Consider the following 20,036-nt stretch of genomic DNA (forward strand, 5'->3'; position numbering starts at 1 on the left):
TCAAAGACATGAGCACAAAATCTTTGGCTGTCATTCTAACACAGAATTGATAGATTGCTGCTTTTAGTCAAAGATGATGTCTTTTAGAGATAAATTAAACAGAGGCAAGGCTGGTCCAATGAGATGGATGTAAAAAGTCAATTGGCATTATTCCGAAGATTAGTACAGACATTCTAGGCGGTTATCCTAGCCAATATTTTTCCTTCATTCGTCATCATGAAAATAGATTATCTGATCTTTGAGAGTTTGAACAAATTCGTTGCCATTCCTACATTACAACAGAGACTGCATTTCAAAACTATTTCACTGATTATGAAGAGCTTGGGGTGCTGTGATGTTTTGAAAGGTGCTACATAAAGTATTTTTGTTTGTAAGGGTCCTGGTGTTATAATCTAGGCCAGAAACTCTAAGGTATTTTATAAAGTCAGCCTAGACTATATGTTTTGCACTTTGAATTTGGCACGGGTAAGCTAAAGATGTTTCACTCCAGGTATAATTCAAGTGATCCACAAGGGAGCTTTTATCAAACAATGTTTATTTAAGGATACAGTTAGAACCATAGAACCATAGAAAATTACAGCTTAGAAACAGGCCTTTTGGCCCTTTTTGTCTGTGCCGAACCATTTTTTTCCCTAGTCCCACTGACTTGCACTTGAACCATATCCCTCCACACCCCTCTCATCCATGAACCCATTCAAGTTTTTCTTAAATGTTAAAAGTGACCCCACATTTACCACTTTATCCGGCAGCTCATTCCACACTCCCACCACTCTCTGTTTGAAGAAGCTCCCCCCAATATTCCCTTTAAACTTTTCTCCTTTCAGTCTTAACCCATGCCCTCTGTTTTTTTTTTGTCCCTAGCCTCAGTGGAAAAAGCCTGCTTGCATTCACTCTATCTATACCCATCAAAATCTTATACACGCCTATCAAATCTCCCCTCATTCTTCTACGCTCCAGGGAATAAAGTCGTAACCTATTCAATCTCTCTCTGTAACTCAGCTTCTCAAGTCCCGGAAACATCCTTGTGAATCTTCTCTGCATTCTTGCAATCTTCCTAACATCCTTCCTGTAACTAGGTGACCAAAACTGTACACAATACTCTAAATTCGGCCTCACCAATGACTTATATAACCTTACCATAACACTCCAACTTTTATACTCAATACTCCGAGTTAACATAAAATAAGAAAATTAGCATAACTTTCTCCAGTTACAAAAATGAACAACCATGATATTGTACAAACTTTAACAGTTAAATATACTGTTCCAATCTAAACAAACCACTATAAACATACACCCCATTCTAGGCTTAGCACAGAAAGCAAGTATGCTCACATGATGCTGGATTTTGCAGCTTTCCGACCGCTGTTGTGGATTACTCCCTTGGATGTTGAATAGGAAAAACTGAAGCCTTCTCAGTCCTGGAACTTTTTGCACACAGAGATACTACTTGCCTATAGCTTCTCACTAAGAACATAAGAAATAGGAGCAGAAGTAGGCCATCTAGCCCTTCGAGCCTGCCCCGCCATTCAATAAGATCATGGCTGATCTGTCGCTGCTCAGTTCCACTTTCCCGCTTTCTCCCCATAACCCTTAATCCCCTCTCTTATCAAAAACCCATCAACCCGCGTCTTAAAAATATTTAGCGAGGTAGCCTCCACCACTTCAACGGGCAGAGAATTCCAGAGATTCACCACCCTTTGAGTGAAGAAGTTCCTCCTCAACTCCGTTCTAAACCGCCCCCCCTTTATCTTGAGGCTGTGCCCCCTAGTCCTATTATCCTTTCTGAGCGGAAAGAGTCTCTCCACCTCTATCCTATCCATCCCATTCATCATCTTATACGTCTCAATGAGATCTCCCCTCATTCTTCTAAACTCTAACGAGTACAAGCCCAGTTTATTCAGCCTCTCCTCATAGCTCAACCCCCTCAACTCCGGTATCAGCCTAGTAAACCTCCTCTGCACTCCCTCCAAGGCCAAAATATCTTTGCGCAGGTGCAGTGCCCAAAACTGCACACAGTACTCCAGCTGCGGCCTCACCAATGCCCTATACAGCTGCAGCAAGACCTCCCTACTTTTATATTCAATCCCCCTCGCTATGAAGGCCAGCATCCCATTCGCCTTCCTGACCACCTGCTGCACCTGCAAACTGGGTTTTTGCGACTCATGCACAAGGACCCCGAGGTCCCTCTGCACCGTCGCCTGCTGCAGTTTTTCGCCCCGTAAGTAATAGTCCTTCCTACCATTCTTCCTACCAAAGTGGACCACCTCACACTTGCCAACATTAAATTCCATTTGCCATTTCCTGGCCCATTCGCCCAGCCTATCTAGATCCTTCTGCAGACTCTCCACACCCTCTGCACAATTTGCCGTTCCCCCAATCTTGGTGTCATCAGCAAATTTCGACACCCTACACTCGGTTCCCTCCTCCAGATCATCTATATAAATGGTAAAAAGCTGAGGCCCCAGCACTGACCCCTGGGGCACTCCACTAGTCACCATCCGCCAATCCGAATAGCACCCATTGACCCCCACTCTCTGCCTCCTATTTGACAACCAATCCTCTATCCACGCTAACACCCTACCCCCAACTCCATGTCCCTCGACCTTCTGCAATAACCTCTTGTGAGGTACTTTGTCAAACGCCTTCTGAAAATCTAGAAAGACCACATCCACCGGCTCTCCTCTATCCACCGCCCTAGACACATCCTCATAGAACTCCAGCAAATTTGTCAGACACGACTTCCCTTTAATGAAACCGTGCTGCGTCTGCTCTATCAAGCAATTCCCTTCAAGATGCCTCGCAATTTCCTCCTTAATGACAGATTCTAACATTTTACCTACCACAGACGTTAAACTAACCGGCCTATAATTCCCCGCCTTTTGCCTGGCACCCTTCTTAAACAACGGCGTAACATTAGCCGTTTTCCAATCATCCGGCACTTCCCCGGAATCCAGCGACGTCTGGAAAATAACCACCAAGGTCTGGAAAATAACCACTACATCTCACAGACAGTAGAATTTTCACTCCAGAAAGAGACAGAAAACACTGCTTTTAATCTACAGTCCAAACAGCTTCTGCCCCACTGAAACTAAAACCCTTTGGATTTGTCCTGTGGAAAAAAAAACTGCCCCAAGGTATCAATCAGACCCCGCCAAACAATTCAAAATAGTTCATAAAACTCCAAGACACTGCATTAGGCCAAATTAAAAATAAACATCGCTTCAATTATCCTGCTTCAGCACCAAAAAAGATATCGACACAGAGAGCATGGCATCAAAACAAAAATGCCAAACCTGCTTGAAAAAACTGCACAGAAGTTGATTAAAATACACTTCTTAAAAGCACAGTAGCATCTCATTGGATCATAACACCAAGGTATATTATGAATCCAAATTAGACTCCAACAATTTTTCTACTTTGGCATAAATGTGAGGATAGGATGCTTCACTAGAGAAATAATTCCACAGGCAAATGAAGGGTCATTATGTCAAAATAAAGCTTTATTCAAAACTCAGTTTAAATACAACTCTAATAAAGAAAACAGTTAAACCATTAAAATTGAAAAATGTTTAAAAATGAAAAGAAACAACTCTATTTTCTAACTTATCACTGTTTCAAATAAGCAACACTCTCTTACAAATGCAAAACTCCACTTTAAATACAGTTAACAACCATAAGCAAACTTGCTACAAGGACTGTACACAGTCTCTATGCTTTCAGAGAGGCTTTAATTTTCAGAGCAGCTTGCAGACCTACCTGTAAACAAACCCCAAACAGAACTGAAAGCTTTTTCTCTGCCACAAATATAGCTCCTTCCATTAACCACATTATTACATGACACTGTCATTCAGTCTACTCAAAAGTTACATTCCATTCCTTTAATCAAAAGCCTCAGGGTATCTTTTATTTGGAAACAATAGTCCATTAGCTCTAGCGTAATAAACTCTAAATGGCTAAAATAAGTAGAGTCATAGAGGTTTACAGCATGGAAACAGGCCTTCAGCCCAACTTGTCCATCCCGCCCTTTTTAATAACTAAATTAGTCCCAATTGCCCGCACTTGGCCCATATCCCTTGATTGGCATCTTACTCATGTAACTGTCTAAATGCTTTTTAAAAGACAAAATTGTACCCGCTTCTGCCACTACTTCTGGCAGCTTGTTCCAGACACTCACCATCCTCTGTGTGAAAAAATTGCCCCTCTGGACCCTTTTGTATCTCTCCCCTTTTAACTTAAACCTATGGCCTCTAGTTTTAGACTCCCCTGCCTTTGGGAAAAGATATTGATTATCTAGCTGATCTATGCCCCTCAATATTTTATACAATAATTATCCTGCTTTCCCAGCATCTGAGCTGCATTCCTTCCAGGCATACGACTGCCTGTAAAAAAACGGTTTTATAAATATTCCTCTTAAACATAAAATATATCAACAGCACACTTTTATTATTATTTGTTCAATGTTTGTTAAATTAACAAGGATGTTAAAAATTGCAAATTAGCAAATCAAAGTTTAAGTAAAGTGTTGTACTGTTTAAGCAATCATAAAATATCCATAAACTGTTGATGTTGGTGTCTAGTCCCATGTAAAGTTCAAAATTGCTGGAAAAGTTGCTGGAGTCAATCATTAAGGAGGAGGTGACTGAGCATCTGGGAAAGCAAAGCTCAATTCACCCATGTCAGCACAATTTTGTAAAGGGCATTTCTTGTTTGACAGACATCCTAGAGTTCTTTGATGTGGAGATGCTAGCGTTGGAATGAGGTGGGAACAGTAAGAGGTCTGACAACACCAGGTTAAAGTCCAACAGGTTTATTTGGTATGACGAGCTTTGGAAGTGCTGCTCCATCATCAGGCTGTCATATGAACAGCGGTTGAGTAGCTTCGTCTTTTACTCGCTGGAGTACAGAAGAATGAGGAGGGATTTAATTGAGCTTTATAAAATACTAAATGGGATTGATAAAGTCAATGTTAACCAAATGTTCACCCTTCTAGAACAGTCTAGAACAAGATGTCATAGTTGTAGAGTAAGGGGGAGAAAGTTCAAGACAAAGATAAGGAGAATCTACCTCTCACAGAGAGTTGTGAATCTATGGAACTCACTGCCCAGAGTGCAGAATCAATCAATGGATTCAAGAAAGAGATAGATAAATTCTTAATTAAAAGCAGGATAAAGGGTAGTGGGGAAAAGGCAGGGTAGTGAAGTTAGGATGAAATGGAGATCAGCCATGATCGTATAGAATGATGGATCGAAGGGCTGAATTGCCGACTCTCGCTCCTAATTCCTATGTTTTTATTCTGGTGATCATTTAAGTCATGAAAGAGAATATGGTGTTGCAATAAAACAGAAAACATGGCTTTAAAATTATAATGACTTCAACGAGGCAATTGACGTTGACTTCTTGGAATATGAACTTTCTGATTGAGCTCTTTATTGCCTGCCCAATCAGGGAGTCGTCTTTGTATATATAACTGGGAGTTTCAGGTCTCCCAGCACTCCAGGTGCTGACACAGAACCTGTAACACTCTATGAACTTGTAAATAAAAGGGAATCTGGTGAAGGGACACTGCCTCAGCTGACTTATTTCAGTGGTGATGAGGAAAAAAGAATGACCCAAAGGAACTTGCTCACTAACAGCCATGGTGCACTGGGAGTAAAAGGCATTGTCAGGTGTCACACCTCTGTTTGGGAAACTGAACCCTTTTGACCCTGTTGTGGAGGACTGGGCCCAATATGTAAAACAAATGTGTTATTACTTTAAGGCTAATGACATCGGCTGGAATTTTATCCTCCTGCCTGCCATGGGAATCGGAGTGGGTGAGGGGAAGACCATGGAAATGAAAGTTGACTTTAGGCAGGATTTTACAGTTTTGGGACAAGCGAGGCCTAATATCCCACCCACAGTGTCAGATGAAAAGAAACGGGTCATTCTTCTGACCACGTGGACAGTTGGCATTTGATGATATGAGCAGCATAATTTTTCCGGAGGCTCCAGGTACTAAAACCTTATAGGAATTGGGTGACCTCATGAAAGAATATTATGACCCTTTGATCCTGAGAAGGTTCTGGTTTTACTTAGCGATGTGGAAGGTGTGAGAGTCTGTCATGGGTTTCTTAACAAGATGTCTGGAAGAAGCTTGTAAATTCAGGTTGATGCTCAATGAGATTCTAAGAGATCGGTTTGTATGCAGGAAAAGTAATGTCACAATTCAAAAACACCTGTCGGCCCAACTTAATACACTGGCTTTATTGTTGGGAAAAGCAGCAAGTAGGGCACACAAGTTACAAAAGTTCCTGATGGAAGTGGACACCCACAGCAGGGCAACTGAGTTAGAGGATTACCACTTGGGGGCAGACAATTATATAATCGCCCTTAAAAAGGATCCAGAAGCAAGTAAACCCAGATCTGCCTGTAGGACTGCCCCAAAACAAAGCCAAATTTGGACCAGACAGACTCAATCCTTGCCAGTCCCTAATTGTTCTTGAGAAGATGGTGGTGAACTGCTTCCTGAACCACTGCAGTCCAGGTAGTGCTGTTAAAGAGGGCATTCCAGGATTTTGACCGAGTGACAGTGAAGGAACACCGATATATTTCCAAATCTGGATTGTGTGTGACTTGAAAGGGAACCTCCAGATCATAGTATTTCTGTGCATCTGCTGCCCTTACCCTTCTAGATGGTAGTGGTCATGGGTTCAGATGTGACCACGATCTAAGAAGCCTTGGTGAGTTGCTGAAAACATCTTATAGATGGTTCACACTGTCGTCTGTGCATTGATGGTGAAGGGAATGAATGCCTGGATAGATTTCCAATGAAGTAGGCTGCTTTGTCCTCGATGGTGTTGAGCTTCTTGAGTGTTATTGGAGCTGCATTCATTTAGGTAAATGGAGAGAATTCCATCACACTCCTGACTTTACTTTGTAAATGGTGAACAAGCCTTTGGGAGTAAGAGGTGAGGTACTGCCTACAAGATTCCTAGCCTATGACCTGGTCTTGCAACCACAGTTTTTATATTGATAGTCCAATTCTGTTTCTGATCAATGATAACCTTCAGGATGTTGATAGTGGGGGAATTCTGCAATGGTAACATCATTGAATGTAAAGGGGCGATAGTTAGATTTTCTCTTGTTGAAGGTGATCATCGCCTAATACTTGTGTGGCACACATTTTATTTGTCACTTGCCAGACCAAGCCTGGATATAGTCCAGTTCTTGCTGCATTTGAACATGGCCTGCTTTAGTATCTGATGAGTTGCAATCATCAGTGAATATCACCACTTCTGAGCTTATGATGGAAGGAAAGTTATTGATGAAGCAGCTGAAGATGGTTGGACCTGATTTCCATTGCCTCAAGTTCTTCGAGGACTCCTTAATGTCATACTTGGTCAAATGCTGTTTTAGTGTCAAGAGCAGTCATTCAGTTCACCTGTGGAGTTCAACTCTTTTGTCCGTGTTTGAACTAAGGTTGTAATGAGGTCAGGAACTGAGTGATCCTTGTGGAATCCAGAGTATCAATGAGCAGATTACTGCTAAGCCACTTATTAGCATTATTGATTACCTCTTCCATCGCTATAGTGATGAAACAGAGTAGACTAAGATAGATAAAGAAAAGCTGTTCCCATTAATTGATACAACAAGGACTAGGGGACACATTTAAAAATTGCGGCAAGAGAGGCAAGGAAAATTAGAGGAAGAATTTCTTTATGCAGTAAGTGTTAAGAATCTAGAGCTTGATGGAAGGCAAGATGACAAATTATTTCAAAAATAAATTATATGTCTACACAAGAGAATTAAACTTACAGCACAATGGACATGGAGTATGGGCAATTGTATATATTGGATTGCTTTACAGAACACTGGCATGGACTCAGTGTCACTTTCTGTGCCATTAATGACTCCATGGCCTAAATCTTCGCTCCTGAGTCAGGAGCTTAGTGTTGGGAAAATTGCTAACTCTGCAAACCTGATTGGGAGAAAGTGCCCGAAGGTCAGGTTTGCAAAGTGAAAGATGGAATTGTGATTGATGCTCTTGAAAAGAGCCAGAGATGTGAAGATAGAAAGAAAACATTTTGTTGGATATTGTAAAAGTATATAAATAACTTAACAGTCAGTCAGCACTCTCACACCTCCACACTTTCTTCATGACAGCTCATGCTCTCCCATCCGCCCCTTTGACCTCCCACAGCTTTCAAGCCACCTCTTAAGCTTGCCATTAATGAAATATAAATGTGCCATCGTTCTGAAAATATAAAGGAATTAACTGCTCAAAAGCTCGGAAATGAATGAACTAAGCAAGAAGCTAATCTTTTGAAATATTGGTTTGAAAGTCCATAAAATGCACTGCAGCAACTCACCAAACCTTTCTTCAAAGGCACTTTCCCAAGCTGCGACCTCAGAGTCATAGAGGTTTACAGCTTGGAAACAGGCCCATCAGCTCAACATATCCATGCAGCTTTTTATTTTAAACCCCTAAGCTCATCCCAATTGCCTGCATTTGGCCTATATCCATTTATACTCATCTTATCCATGTAACTATCTAAATGTTTTTTAAAAGACAAAATTGTACCCAGCTCTACTACTACCGTTGGCAGTTTGTTCCAGATATTCCCCACCCTCTGTGTGAAAAAATTACCCCTCTGAATACTTTTGCATCTCTCCCCTCTCACCTTAAACCTATGCCCTCTAGTTTTAGACTCCCCTACCTTTGAGAAAAGATATTGACTATCTACTGTACCTATGTCCCTCATTATTTTATAGACCTCTATAAGATCACCCCTCAGCCTCCTACACTCCAGAGAAAAAAATCCCAGTCTATCCAGCCTCTCCTGATAACTCAAACCATCAAGTCCCAGTAGCATCCCAGTAAATCTTTTCTGCACTCTTTCTAGTTTAATAATATCCTTTCTATAATAGGGTGACCAGAACTGTACACAGTATTCCAAGTGTGGCCTCACCAATATCTTGTACAGCTTCAACAAGATGTCCCAACTCCTGTATTCAATGTTCTGACCGATGAAACCAAGCATGCTGAATGCCTTCTTCACCACTCTGTCCACCTGTGACTCCACTTTCAAGGAGCTATGAACATGTACCCCTAGATCTCTTTGTTCTGTAATTCTCCCCAATGCCCCACCATTAACTGAGTAAGTCCTGCCCGGTTCAATCTACCAAAATGCATTACCTCAAATTTGTTTAAATTAAACTCCATTTGCCTTTCATCAGCCCACTGGCTCAATTGATCAAGATCCCATTGCAATCAAAGATAACCTTCTTCACTGTCCACTATGCCACCAATCTTGGTGTCATCTGCAAACTTACTAACCATACCTCCTTGCTGTTTTAGGTGGGCTCTATTGCCAGAATAACAATGCATGGAAACACCACGTCCTGTAGGTTTCCCTTAAGTCACACACCATCCTAACATGAAACTATATCACTGTGCTTTCACTTGCTGAGCTAAAAAATTGAAACTCCTTTCCTAACAGCTCTGTGGACCTGATGGAAAATGACTCATCACCACCTTCACAAGAGCAATTAGGTCAATTAATGCTGCCTTGCCAATGATGCTCAGATCCCATGAAAGAAGTAAAAAAATTAAAGCATCTGCCCTTTATTGTTCCCCTCTGCCTCCTGCTCCTTTCTTGAGTCAGGTGCACAGAGTCAGGAAAATTTCTGACTCCCCAAACCTTACTCAGGAGAAACCTCCTTGAATGGTCAACTAGGGGGTGTAGTGGTAATGTCGCTGGACTAGTAATCCAGAATCCCAAGTTTGTACTCTGGAGGCATGGGTTCAAATCCAATCATGGCAACTGAAGAAATTTGAATTCCTGCTTACAACTATTAGGAACAGGCTGTAATTCTTTACAAAAGAGAAGGAGCAAATAGCACAGATAAATTTAACAAGAAATAAACACTTGAGAGAGAAAGAAACAGAAGGTTATGCTGATTGGATTAGGTGAAAAGGAGTGAAGAGGCTCATATTTGTATAAGTACTGGTATAGACCAGTTGAACTGAATAGTTGTTGCTCTGCATACATTTGTTGTAATTCTATGTTGTTTTTTGAAGCAATTAATTATCTTGAATAAACTGTTAATGGGTTAAATCTGCACTGAATGTTGGAGCTGATGTGCATGCTAATTGTGCATTCAACTGCTGTAATATTATTAGTTTTAATAAATGGGTGCTACCATTTTCTCACACTTAAAATTCTTCCTGTAAACAAGTGTAACTCATTATCTGTTTTAGCATCAGCACTTCTTTTGCCCTCATTAAGTGATTGGAACCAGCAATTCACAAGACATGCAAATTTATTGGGGTTTCCTAAATTTAAACTGCACCTTAACCTAGAGTTAAAGGAATAGATGTGAGCTGTCGAAGAGAAGTCTTTCTATGAATTCAGCAATTTGGGATGTAGACCAGGTTTTTGTTATAATGTTTTTAAGGTATATCTGCAAGGTATCATGAAAAGGGGAATATGTCATGTGATCAAATCTTAGTTTCACTTTTGCTTTGAGCAGAGCACACACACAGCTCTGATGTTTTTCTTAAACAGGATTAGGCTATTGAGTTGGATATCAGCCATGATCATAATGAATGGTGGAGCAGGCTGGAAGACCCGAATGGCCTCCTCCTGCTCCTATCTTCTATGCTTCTATGTTTCTCCTCCTTTCAGAACCCTCAACCTCTTCAAAGTACTAAAATAGCCATTATTAGAAGATGAGTGGAAAAGCAAATTGTGTGGAAGGCGCAGAAAGTCTGCAAAGAGATCTGGATAGGCTGAGTGAGTAGGTGAGCACCTGGCAGATGGAGTATAATGTTAGCAAATGTGAAGTTATCTACTTTGGTAGAAATAATAGTAGGAAGGAATATTATTTAAAGTGTGAAAAGCTGCAGCATGCTACTGTGTAGAAGGACCTGGGGGTTGTGCACGAATCACAAAAACTTAGTCTGCAGGTGCATCATGTGATCAAGAAGGCAAATGGAATGTTGGCCTTTATAGCGAGGGGGATAGACAGGGAGGTCTTGCTGCAACTGTACAAGGCACTGATGAGGCCGCAACTGGAGTACTGTGTGCAGTTTTGGTCCCCTTATTTGTGAAAGGATATATTGGCCTTGGAGGGAGTACAGAGAAGGTTCACCAGGCTGATACCGGAGATGAAGGGGTTAGCTTATGAGGAGAGATTGAATAGACTGGGCCTGTACTCGTTAGAGTTTAGAAGGCTGAGGGAGGGATCTTATAGAGACTTATAAGGGAATTAAAGGTTATGGGGAGAGAGTGGGAAAGTGGAACTGATCCACTTCAGATCAGCCATGATCTTACTGAATGGCAGGGCAGGCTTGAAGGGCCAAATGGCCTACTCCTGCTCCAATTTCTTATGTTCTTATTAAAAGCATAAACATTGCAATATTTTGATCCTAGCGAGGGCAAACAGATATATTGGTATCGACAACATAGGTAGAAAAAGGAATCAGGTCCTACAAGCAGAATTTAGGGAACTAGGAAGTGGATTAAAAAACAGGAGCCAGAAGGTAGTAATTTCTGGATTACTTCTGGTGCCACGTGCTGGTGAATTTAGGAATAGAAAGATTACCCAGCTGAATGTGTGGCTGGAGAGATGATTCAGGAGGCAGAGCTTTAGATTTTTGGGACATTGCAACCTGTACAAGGCAGACAGTTGCACCTGAACCAAAATGGGATCGGTGTCCTTGCAGGGAGGTTTGCTAGTGACGTTGGGGAGGGTTTAAACTAACTTGACCGGGATGTGGGATCCTAAGGAAGGTTCAACAGGGGAAGATGTACAATCAAAATTACAAAAGATGGCAAGTGAGTCAGGAAGTCATAGAGGTTATAGACCAGTGAAGGCATAAAGGATTCAGCAAGATTGGATAGTATTTATTTTAATACAAGGAGTCTGAGTAAAGTTTATTTATTAGCCGCAAGTAAGGCTTACATTAACACTGCAATGACGTTACTGTGAAATTCCCCTAGTTGCCACAGTCTGGTGCCTGTTCAGGCCAATGCATCTAACCAGCACGTCTTTCAGACTGTGGTTGGAAACCGGAGCACCTGGAGGAAACCCATGCAGACATGGGGAGAAAACGCAAACTCCAGATAGACAGTTATCCAAGCCAGGAATCAAACCCAGGTCCCTATCAGGGAATCAATTATAACCTTCCCCCATCTCCCCCCATCGACATTGGATCCCCCTCATCAACAGCAGCAACGCTATCCCCAAAACCAACACAGGTTGCTGTCAACTGGACATCAGGACACTCTCAAGCCCCTTGTTGATATGTCCTCTGTCAACAGTCCCTGACACAGCCCATCCCTGGACACCCCCCCCTCCACAAACTGCATGTCCTTGCTGACACCCCCTTTGCAGATACCCTCCCTTGACGACTTCCCCTTGCAAAGCCAACCCTTGCCAACCACTTCCCATTATAGAGCTCCCACCTTGCAGTGCTCCCTCGTTGCTAAACACTCCCCTTGCAGAGATCCCCTCTGCATAAAACTCCAGAGTTGGGTATTCATTGCCTCTTTTTCTGCTCACCTGATGCAGGTCCACCCCATGTTAGGATAGAAAAATCCTGCCCTCTGTCTTCATATTCACAGAAGAATATATTTGTCTTTAATTTGCTATGGCACAGTTTCACTATGTTGATCCCGGGGGTGGCACGGTAGCACAGTGGTTAGCACTGCTGCTTCACAGGTCCAGGGTCCTGGGTTTGATTCCCGGCTCAGGTCACTGTCTGTGTGGAGTTTGCACATTCTCTTCGTGTCTGCATGGGTTTCCTCCCACAGGGTTAGGTTAATCGGCCATGCAAGGAAATTGCCCCTTAGTGTCTAGGGATGCATAGGTTAGTGGGTAAAATATGTAGGGCTTTTGGGGTAGGGTATGTTCGGTGCAGACTCGATGGGCTGAAGGGCCTCTTTCTGCACTGTAGGGTTCTATGACTCTATGATATGAGTGTTATGAGGTTGAGTAAATTGGGCCTATATTCTCTGGAGTTTAGAAGAATGAAAGGTGATCTATGAAGGAGCTTGACTGGATAGAACCTGAGAGGTTGTATCCCTTGGCTGAGGTGGGCACAATCTCAGGATAAGGGCCTGATGATTTTGGAATGAAATTAACTCAAAGCTTGTGAATCTTTTCAATTCTCTATTTTAGAGGGTTGTGGATGATTCATTCTGAGACAGATGGATTTTTGATCTCTCAGGGAATGAAAAGATAGGGAGCAGATTGGAAAATCGAGCTGAATACTAACATCCAGCCATGATTGGAGCTAGCTTAGTTGACCATATGATCTACCCTTGCTCCTGTATCTTCTGTTTTTGAATGGTTGAAACAGTTTACATTCGAGTGTCATAATCAGAAGACATAGCCTTAATGTAATTGGCAAAAGAGACCTATTTCTTTGTGCAGCAGATTGCTATGATCTAGATGCTTTGCCTGAAAGTGACCAGGAAGCATATTCAATTGTAACTTTCAAAAGGGAGTTGGATATATGCTAGGAAAGTATTGATTTAGGTGTATAATGCTCCACAATCATGTTCAAGTTGTTAGTGTGAGCATATCCCCAGGTTTTCTGTTCTCTCCTTTGAGAGAACCTTTGCTTCCATTTTTCTTTGCTTCCATTTTCAGCTCTTTTTTTCCTAAAATAGATTGATTCACATTTATCTACTGTAATTATTTCATCTGATCGTAGAATTTAACTCTCTGAATATCCTGAACAAATGTGCTTAGATACCAGTGGATAATCGAGCAAAATATTCTGCCCCTAACCAACATAAACAGTCCCAACAGCACAAATTTTAATTTCTGAACTAGTGCTTGTCGTGTTGGAAATATTTTTAACAAGTATTGTGTTGGATATTTCTGTTTTCAGAATGTGGTTTACTTCATGGAATGATAACAGAATTGCAGGGCACCATCCAAAAACAATGTGATGTGAGAGGTAAGGATTCAAAGTGAATTAGATTGAGAAAATGTCGTAGTATGTGAGCTTTATTTCTTTAATTTAGATATTCTCTCTGCTCTTTCCTTGTCTCCATCCATTTTATTCTTCCAACAAAAGTTGGCAAATTCACAAACTCAGGAAAGGGTGAATCTCAGAATTGTTATAGCTCAGAAGGAAAGTATTTAGTGTCTGCACCAGCACTTTGAATGAACAATTCAGCTAGTACCATTCCCTGCCTTTTCACCATAGCACGACACATTCTTCATTTTCAGATAACGTTATAATTCCCTTTGAAAGCTTCGATTGATCTTGTTTCCATCGTACTCTCAGGCAGTGCATTCCACACTTATTTGCTACGGCATGTTGCTTTTGCTTCTTTTGCCAATTACTTTAAATCTATTCCCTATTGAACTAGTCGGTGGTAGGGGAGAAGGGCCCGATGGACAGTGCTAGCCTGGCACTGCCAGTCCTGAATCCTGGTAGTGCCAGACTGCCCACCAGGCACTGGGCAGTGCCAAAAGTGTGGGGCCTGTGGGGCATTGTCCTAATGGGAGTGGATGGGGCCATGATGGGGCGGGGCCTAAGGCGAGGCAGGCGGAGAAACTACATACTCTGGGTTACAGGGTTGTAAACTGGACAGTATTGCAGTTGATAAGGAGGATGTGCTAGATATTCTTGAGGTTTTGAAAATAGATAAGTCCCCGGGGCCGGACGGGATTTACCCTAGGATTCTCTGGGAGGCGAGAGAGGCAATTGCAGAGCCTCTGGCTCTGATCTTCAGGTCGTCGTTGGTCACAGGTATAGTGCCAGAAGATTGGAGGATAGCGAATGTTGTCCCATTGTTTAAGAAGGAGAACAGAGACTTCCCCAGGAATTATAGACTGGTGAGTCTTACTTCTGTTGTGGGCAAGGTTTTAGAAAAAATTACTAGGGATAGGATTTATAGTTATTTAGAGAGTAATGAATTGATTGGAGATAGTCAGCATGGTTTTGTGAAGGGTAGGTCGTGCCTTACTAACCTTATTGAGTTTTTTGAGAAAGTGACCAAAGAGGTGGATGGGGGTAAGGTAGTTGACGTGGTATATATGGACTTTAGTGAGGCGTTTGATAAGGTTCACCATGGAAGGCTTCTGCAGAAAATGCAGATGTATGGGATTGAGGGTGATTTAGGTAATTGGATCAGGAATTGGCTAGCAGATAGGAGACAGAGGGTGGTGGTTGATGGTAAGTATTCGTCATGGAGTTCAGTTACAAGTGGTGTGCCTCAGGGATCTGTTTTAGGGCCACTGCTGCTTGTAATTTTTATAAATGATCTGGATGAGGGTATAGTTGGGTGGATTAGTAAATTTGCTGATGACACCAAAGTCGGAGGTGTGGTAGATAGTGAGGAAGGGTGTCATAGTTTACAGAGAGACTTGGACAAGTTGCAGAGCTGGGCCGAGAGGTGGCGGATGGAGTTTAATGCAGAAAAGTGTGAGGTAATTCACTTTGACAGGAATAACAGATATGTAGCGTATAGGGCTAACGGTAGGACTCTGAATAGTGTGGATGAACAGAGGGATCTAGGTGTATGTGTACATAGATCCCTGAAAGTTGGGAATCAAGTAGATAAGGTTGTTAGGAAGGCATATGGTGTCTTGACGTTTATTGGTAGGGGGATTGAATTTAGGAGCCGCAGCGTCATGTTGCAACTGTACAAAACTCTGGTGCAGCCGCACTTGGAGTATTGTGTGCAGTTCTGGTCCCCACATTATAGGAAGGATGTGGAGGCTTTGGAGAGGGTGCAGAGGAGGTTTACCAGGATGTTGCCTGGTATGGAGGGGAGGTCCTATGAGGAGAGACTGAGGGATTTGAGGTTGTTTTCGTTAGAAAGAAGGCGGCTACGAGGGGACCTTATTGAAACATATAAGATGATTAGAGGTTTAGATAGGGTGGACAGTGATAGCCTTTTTCCTCGGATGGAGAAAGCTAGCACGAGGGGGCATAGCTTTAAATTAAGGGGTGGTAGTTATAGGACGGATGTCAGAGCTAGGTTCTTTACCCAGACGGTGGTGAGGGATTGGAATGCCCTGCCAGCTGCAGTTGTAAATGCGCCTAGTTTGGGGGCGTTTAAGAGATCTGTGGATAGGTTTATGGATGGAAAGGGATTGGTTTAGGTTAGACGGTCGTTGCTTTTTAATTGGTCGGGCAACATCGTGGGCCGAAGGGCCTGTTCTGCGCTGTAATGTTCTATGTTCTATACTCTGCAAAGGGCGTCGACTGGAGTGGGGGAAGAAGTTGTATGCAATGTACAATTGACCAGGCCAGAGGAAGATGATTGGCTGGGCTGAGGGGGAGGGGTGTTCAGCTGGGTCAGGCCAGCCGAGGGGGTGACGTGATCTGGGGTGGGTGGAGAGGCAATATGTAGAGGCTTGAGAGACTGATTGGCCAGGAAGGTCAGTGATCGTGGTGGGCGGGGAGGGCACAGGCGATATCCAATTGGGGGAGGTGACTGATACATCTCTCCCTTCTGTTGCACAGAATAGAGAGACCTGCGCGTGCACAATTGTGCTTCTGGTGTGAGCAGCTGGCTTTCTGGTGAGCTTCTTCCCAGCCCCCTCCCTGTACTGGTGGGAAACAGATTGTGTCATTTTTTGAATTAAGTGGCATAAGATTTTATTTGTGGCCTTGCTGGAAAAACAGATCTGGAAACCTCCCATTTTTATGCCCGTTCAGCACTTAGAATTTTTCGGTAAGAATGCCAGTCAACCAATCTCATTAAGACAATGGACATAAGTCCCCCAGAATTGCACTAATAGCAGGAAGAATGTTAATTTACACATTGGCTGCAATGGCAGATTTTTGCACCCTAACATGTCCTTCCCGGTGTGACCTGTCTCATTAATAATGCATTCATGGTCAATGCAATAGTTTTCTAGTGGGCAGGCTCGGATTTGGCCAGTGCACCATTCCCTCAATGCTTCCTCACTCCAGGCACCATATATATACATAATTATTAGCTGCTACGTTTATACTATTATTTTTGAAATTATTTCTGAGTTAATTTAAGATATCTTTAAAAGTCTCTATTTTAACAGATGAAAATGAACATTTAAAAAAATGTATCCAGGATCAAGATGAGAAGCTAAAAGTGGCTGAAAGGGTAAGATCTGGAACATACAATGTCACCCTAGATTTAATGCTGTGAAGGTTTAACCTGATGATGGGGAATTTTCTTTAACAGCACAGTTAACTGTCAAATTTCTGTGGTGGTGATTTTATTACCAATAATCTGACACTTTAATATGTAATGCATAGAGTTTATTTGGGGGATGGGGTGTTAAGGTACAGCGGATGGAAAATGCTGAGCTGTTCAAATCCCAGAAGGGAAACTTAAAACAATTACCTTATGTTTGTTTTATTTGTAATTTGTATAGAACGAGAAGTTTTGAAATCCAGAAATGAATTCCCCAACTATTTGTGATGATTTTGTAGTGAAACAAGAACTACACTCAAACAAAACAATGGATTCTCACTGTACTCTTTAAGACAGTTCCCACAACCTTAATTTAACCTTTTCCCATATCTGTTCAGCAACACATTTTAGATTTTATAATTTGTAGAAGTCCAGTAATTGTTACTACACAGTGCCTTTGATATTTCTTGGGGTGCCGACTGAGGTTAACAGCAGTTGGCTTTTCAAATCTGGCTTTGTTCACACTGTTTGCCAGGAATTGGCTAGCAATTCCTGCTGTCTGCTGAGATCCATAACAGCTACCTTCATCGGTTTGAATATCTACTTAAGTATGTTCTTTTCCTTTGATCTCTTTTTTGCCTCTGCTAGTGTCTTTAAAAATGCTCTTTCCCAGAATTGATTAATTTTACTTCTTTGCTTTGGTTTTTAGAATTTTAAAGAGTAAACTCACTCAATCTATTCTTTATCTATAACACATTTACACCCTGCATATCTTCTCTAAACTAAGTAACCCATTCAAATCTACCCCTGTTCCATAAACATCCTCACTAAATTACCTTATGTAAACATCCATCTGAAGCATTTCTAGACTCATTACTATATCAAACCCATAGTTTAGATTCATACAGTCATGCTATCTCTTACTTTAACTATCACTCACATACCCAACAGTTTAAAAAAATGACAAGAATATTACCAACAGAGAACTATTACAGTTTCTTGGGTTTTCCTGATAGGTGGCAGAGGGATAATGTTAATGGACAAGTAATCCATGCCAGTTGGTGAAGTTTGGATTTGGTTAGTAAAATGTGGAATTGAAAGTGATGGTGGCAATGATAAGAGAAAGCCTTGACTCGGCCTTTACCTTTACTAGCACCATTATAACCATTAACATATAAGAAATTATTTCTTTGGCCACACGCTTGAGTGGACCAGCCAGATCAATGTCATGGCTACAAAAGAAGAGCAGAGACTGGGTGATATGCGAAGAATGGCTCTAACCCCTGCCCTCTAGTTTTAGACTCCCTTGCCTTTGGGAAAAGATGTTGACTAGCTACCTCATCTACGCTCCTCATTATTTTATAGGCCTCTATAAGATCACTCCAACTTCTATGTTCAGTGTTCTGACCAATGAAACCAAGCATGTCAAAAGGCTTCTTCATCAACCTGTCCACCCATAATTCCATTTTCAAGGATTATGAACCTGTACTCCTAGATCTCTTTGTTCTATAACTCTCCCAAACGCCCTACTATTACCTGAGTAAGTCCTGCCTTGGTTCAATATACCAAAATGCATCACCTCACATTTGTCTAAATTAAACCCCATCTGCCATTTGTCAGCCTACTGGCTCAATTGATCGAGATCTCATTGCAATCCTAGATAACCTTCTTCACTGTCCACTATGCCACCGATCTTGATGTCATCTGCAAACTTACTAACCGTGCCTCCTAAATTCTCATACAAATCATTAATATAAATGACAAATAACAGTGGACCCAGCACCAATCCCTGAGGCACACTGCTGGTTACAGGCATCCAGTTTGAAAAACAATCCTCCACAACCAGCCTCTGTCTTCTGTCATCCAGCAAATTTTGTATCCAATTGGCTACCTCACCCTGGATCCCATGAGATTTAACCTTATGCAACAACCTGCCAGGTGATACCTTGTCAAAGGCCTTGCAAAAGCTTCTCCAACCTAACCTTGTGACTAATATTCCTCAGCCCTGGACCTATTCTGATAAATCTCCTTTGCCCCCTCTTAAGACTCTCATTTTTTACAAAGTGTCGTAACTGAATGCAATGCTCTTGTTGTGGCATAAATTTTTCCAACTGTTCTCTCCGTATTTCCTGCCACCTTCAAGCATTTGTGTAGATGGAACTTTAGCCCCTTGCCCCATCCCTTCATGATGTTTAGAATATTAAGTCTAGATTGCTTCACTGCTCCCTTCCCTAAAATGCATCACCTCACATTTCCATGTGACGCAGAACTTGATATTCATTTCAAGACACAAGAAGAATGGTACCAGCCTCCACCCACTTCCTAGCTGATTTGCTGTCTGAATCATCTGCCTAATGAAAACTGTAATCCAAAATTCGCTATTTGTGAATCATTTGTTCAATTAATATCTGAAATGAGACTTTCAGTTCACACATTTATTTTTTGATATTTCTCTGTTAATTATAAAAAATAATAAATGCTGACATGAAGGGGGCGATTTTATCATTTTTTTCTTAGTGCTGGGCAGAAGTGAAACTGGGAGAGTTTCAGATCTGTCTTTTGGGTGTGTTTTCAGGCCCCCCCGCCATGCACTCTGCTCGCAAAATTCTAAACGAGCCTGTTACTTGCTGCAGAGGTCTGTAGGCAGAGCTTAACATATCCAAAAGCCTACAGAGGGAGGTAGTGCACGTGCGCAGGCCTCTGATGCTGCGCATGCGCATTAGCGGTAGCAGGGGTCTGACAGACAAAGAAAGAGCTGTCAGGCCCCTGCTAGTGAGGACAGCCTGATGCAGCTCCCCTTCCTGCAATTGCGGGGGCCACAGCCAAACATACAGCCCCTACCACATCCACCCATCACCCAGACTAATCACAGACCCCCTCCCTCCCCGACTGATCGTGGCCCTG

General features: G+C 42.1%; 1 protein-coding gene across 1 annotated transcript in view; it reads left to right on the forward strand.

The window, feature by feature from the left end:
- ccdc152 (coiled-coil domain containing 152) overlaps window positions 1-20,036 on the forward strand; it is an 88,950-nt gene that overhangs the window by 34,564 nt on the left and 34,350 nt on the right. Inside the window, exons 3-4 of the mRNA XM_080189561.1 lie at window positions 13,886-13,954; window positions 17,035-17,099. Of these exons, the coding sequence (XP_080045687.1) occupies window positions 13,886-13,954; window positions 17,035-17,099 (134 nt within the window). The remainder of the gene's footprint in view (window positions 1-13,885; window positions 13,955-17,034; window positions 17,100-20,036) is intronic.

This window comes from Carcharhinus amblyrhynchos, chromosome 5 (genome assembly GCF_965287045.1).
Source record: "Carcharhinus amblyrhynchos chromosome 5, sCarAmb.v2.hapA, whole genome shotgun sequence".
Lineage (NCBI taxonomy): Eukaryota > Metazoa > Chordata > Chondrichthyes > Carcharhiniformes > Carcharhinidae > Carcharhinus > Carcharhinus amblyrhynchos.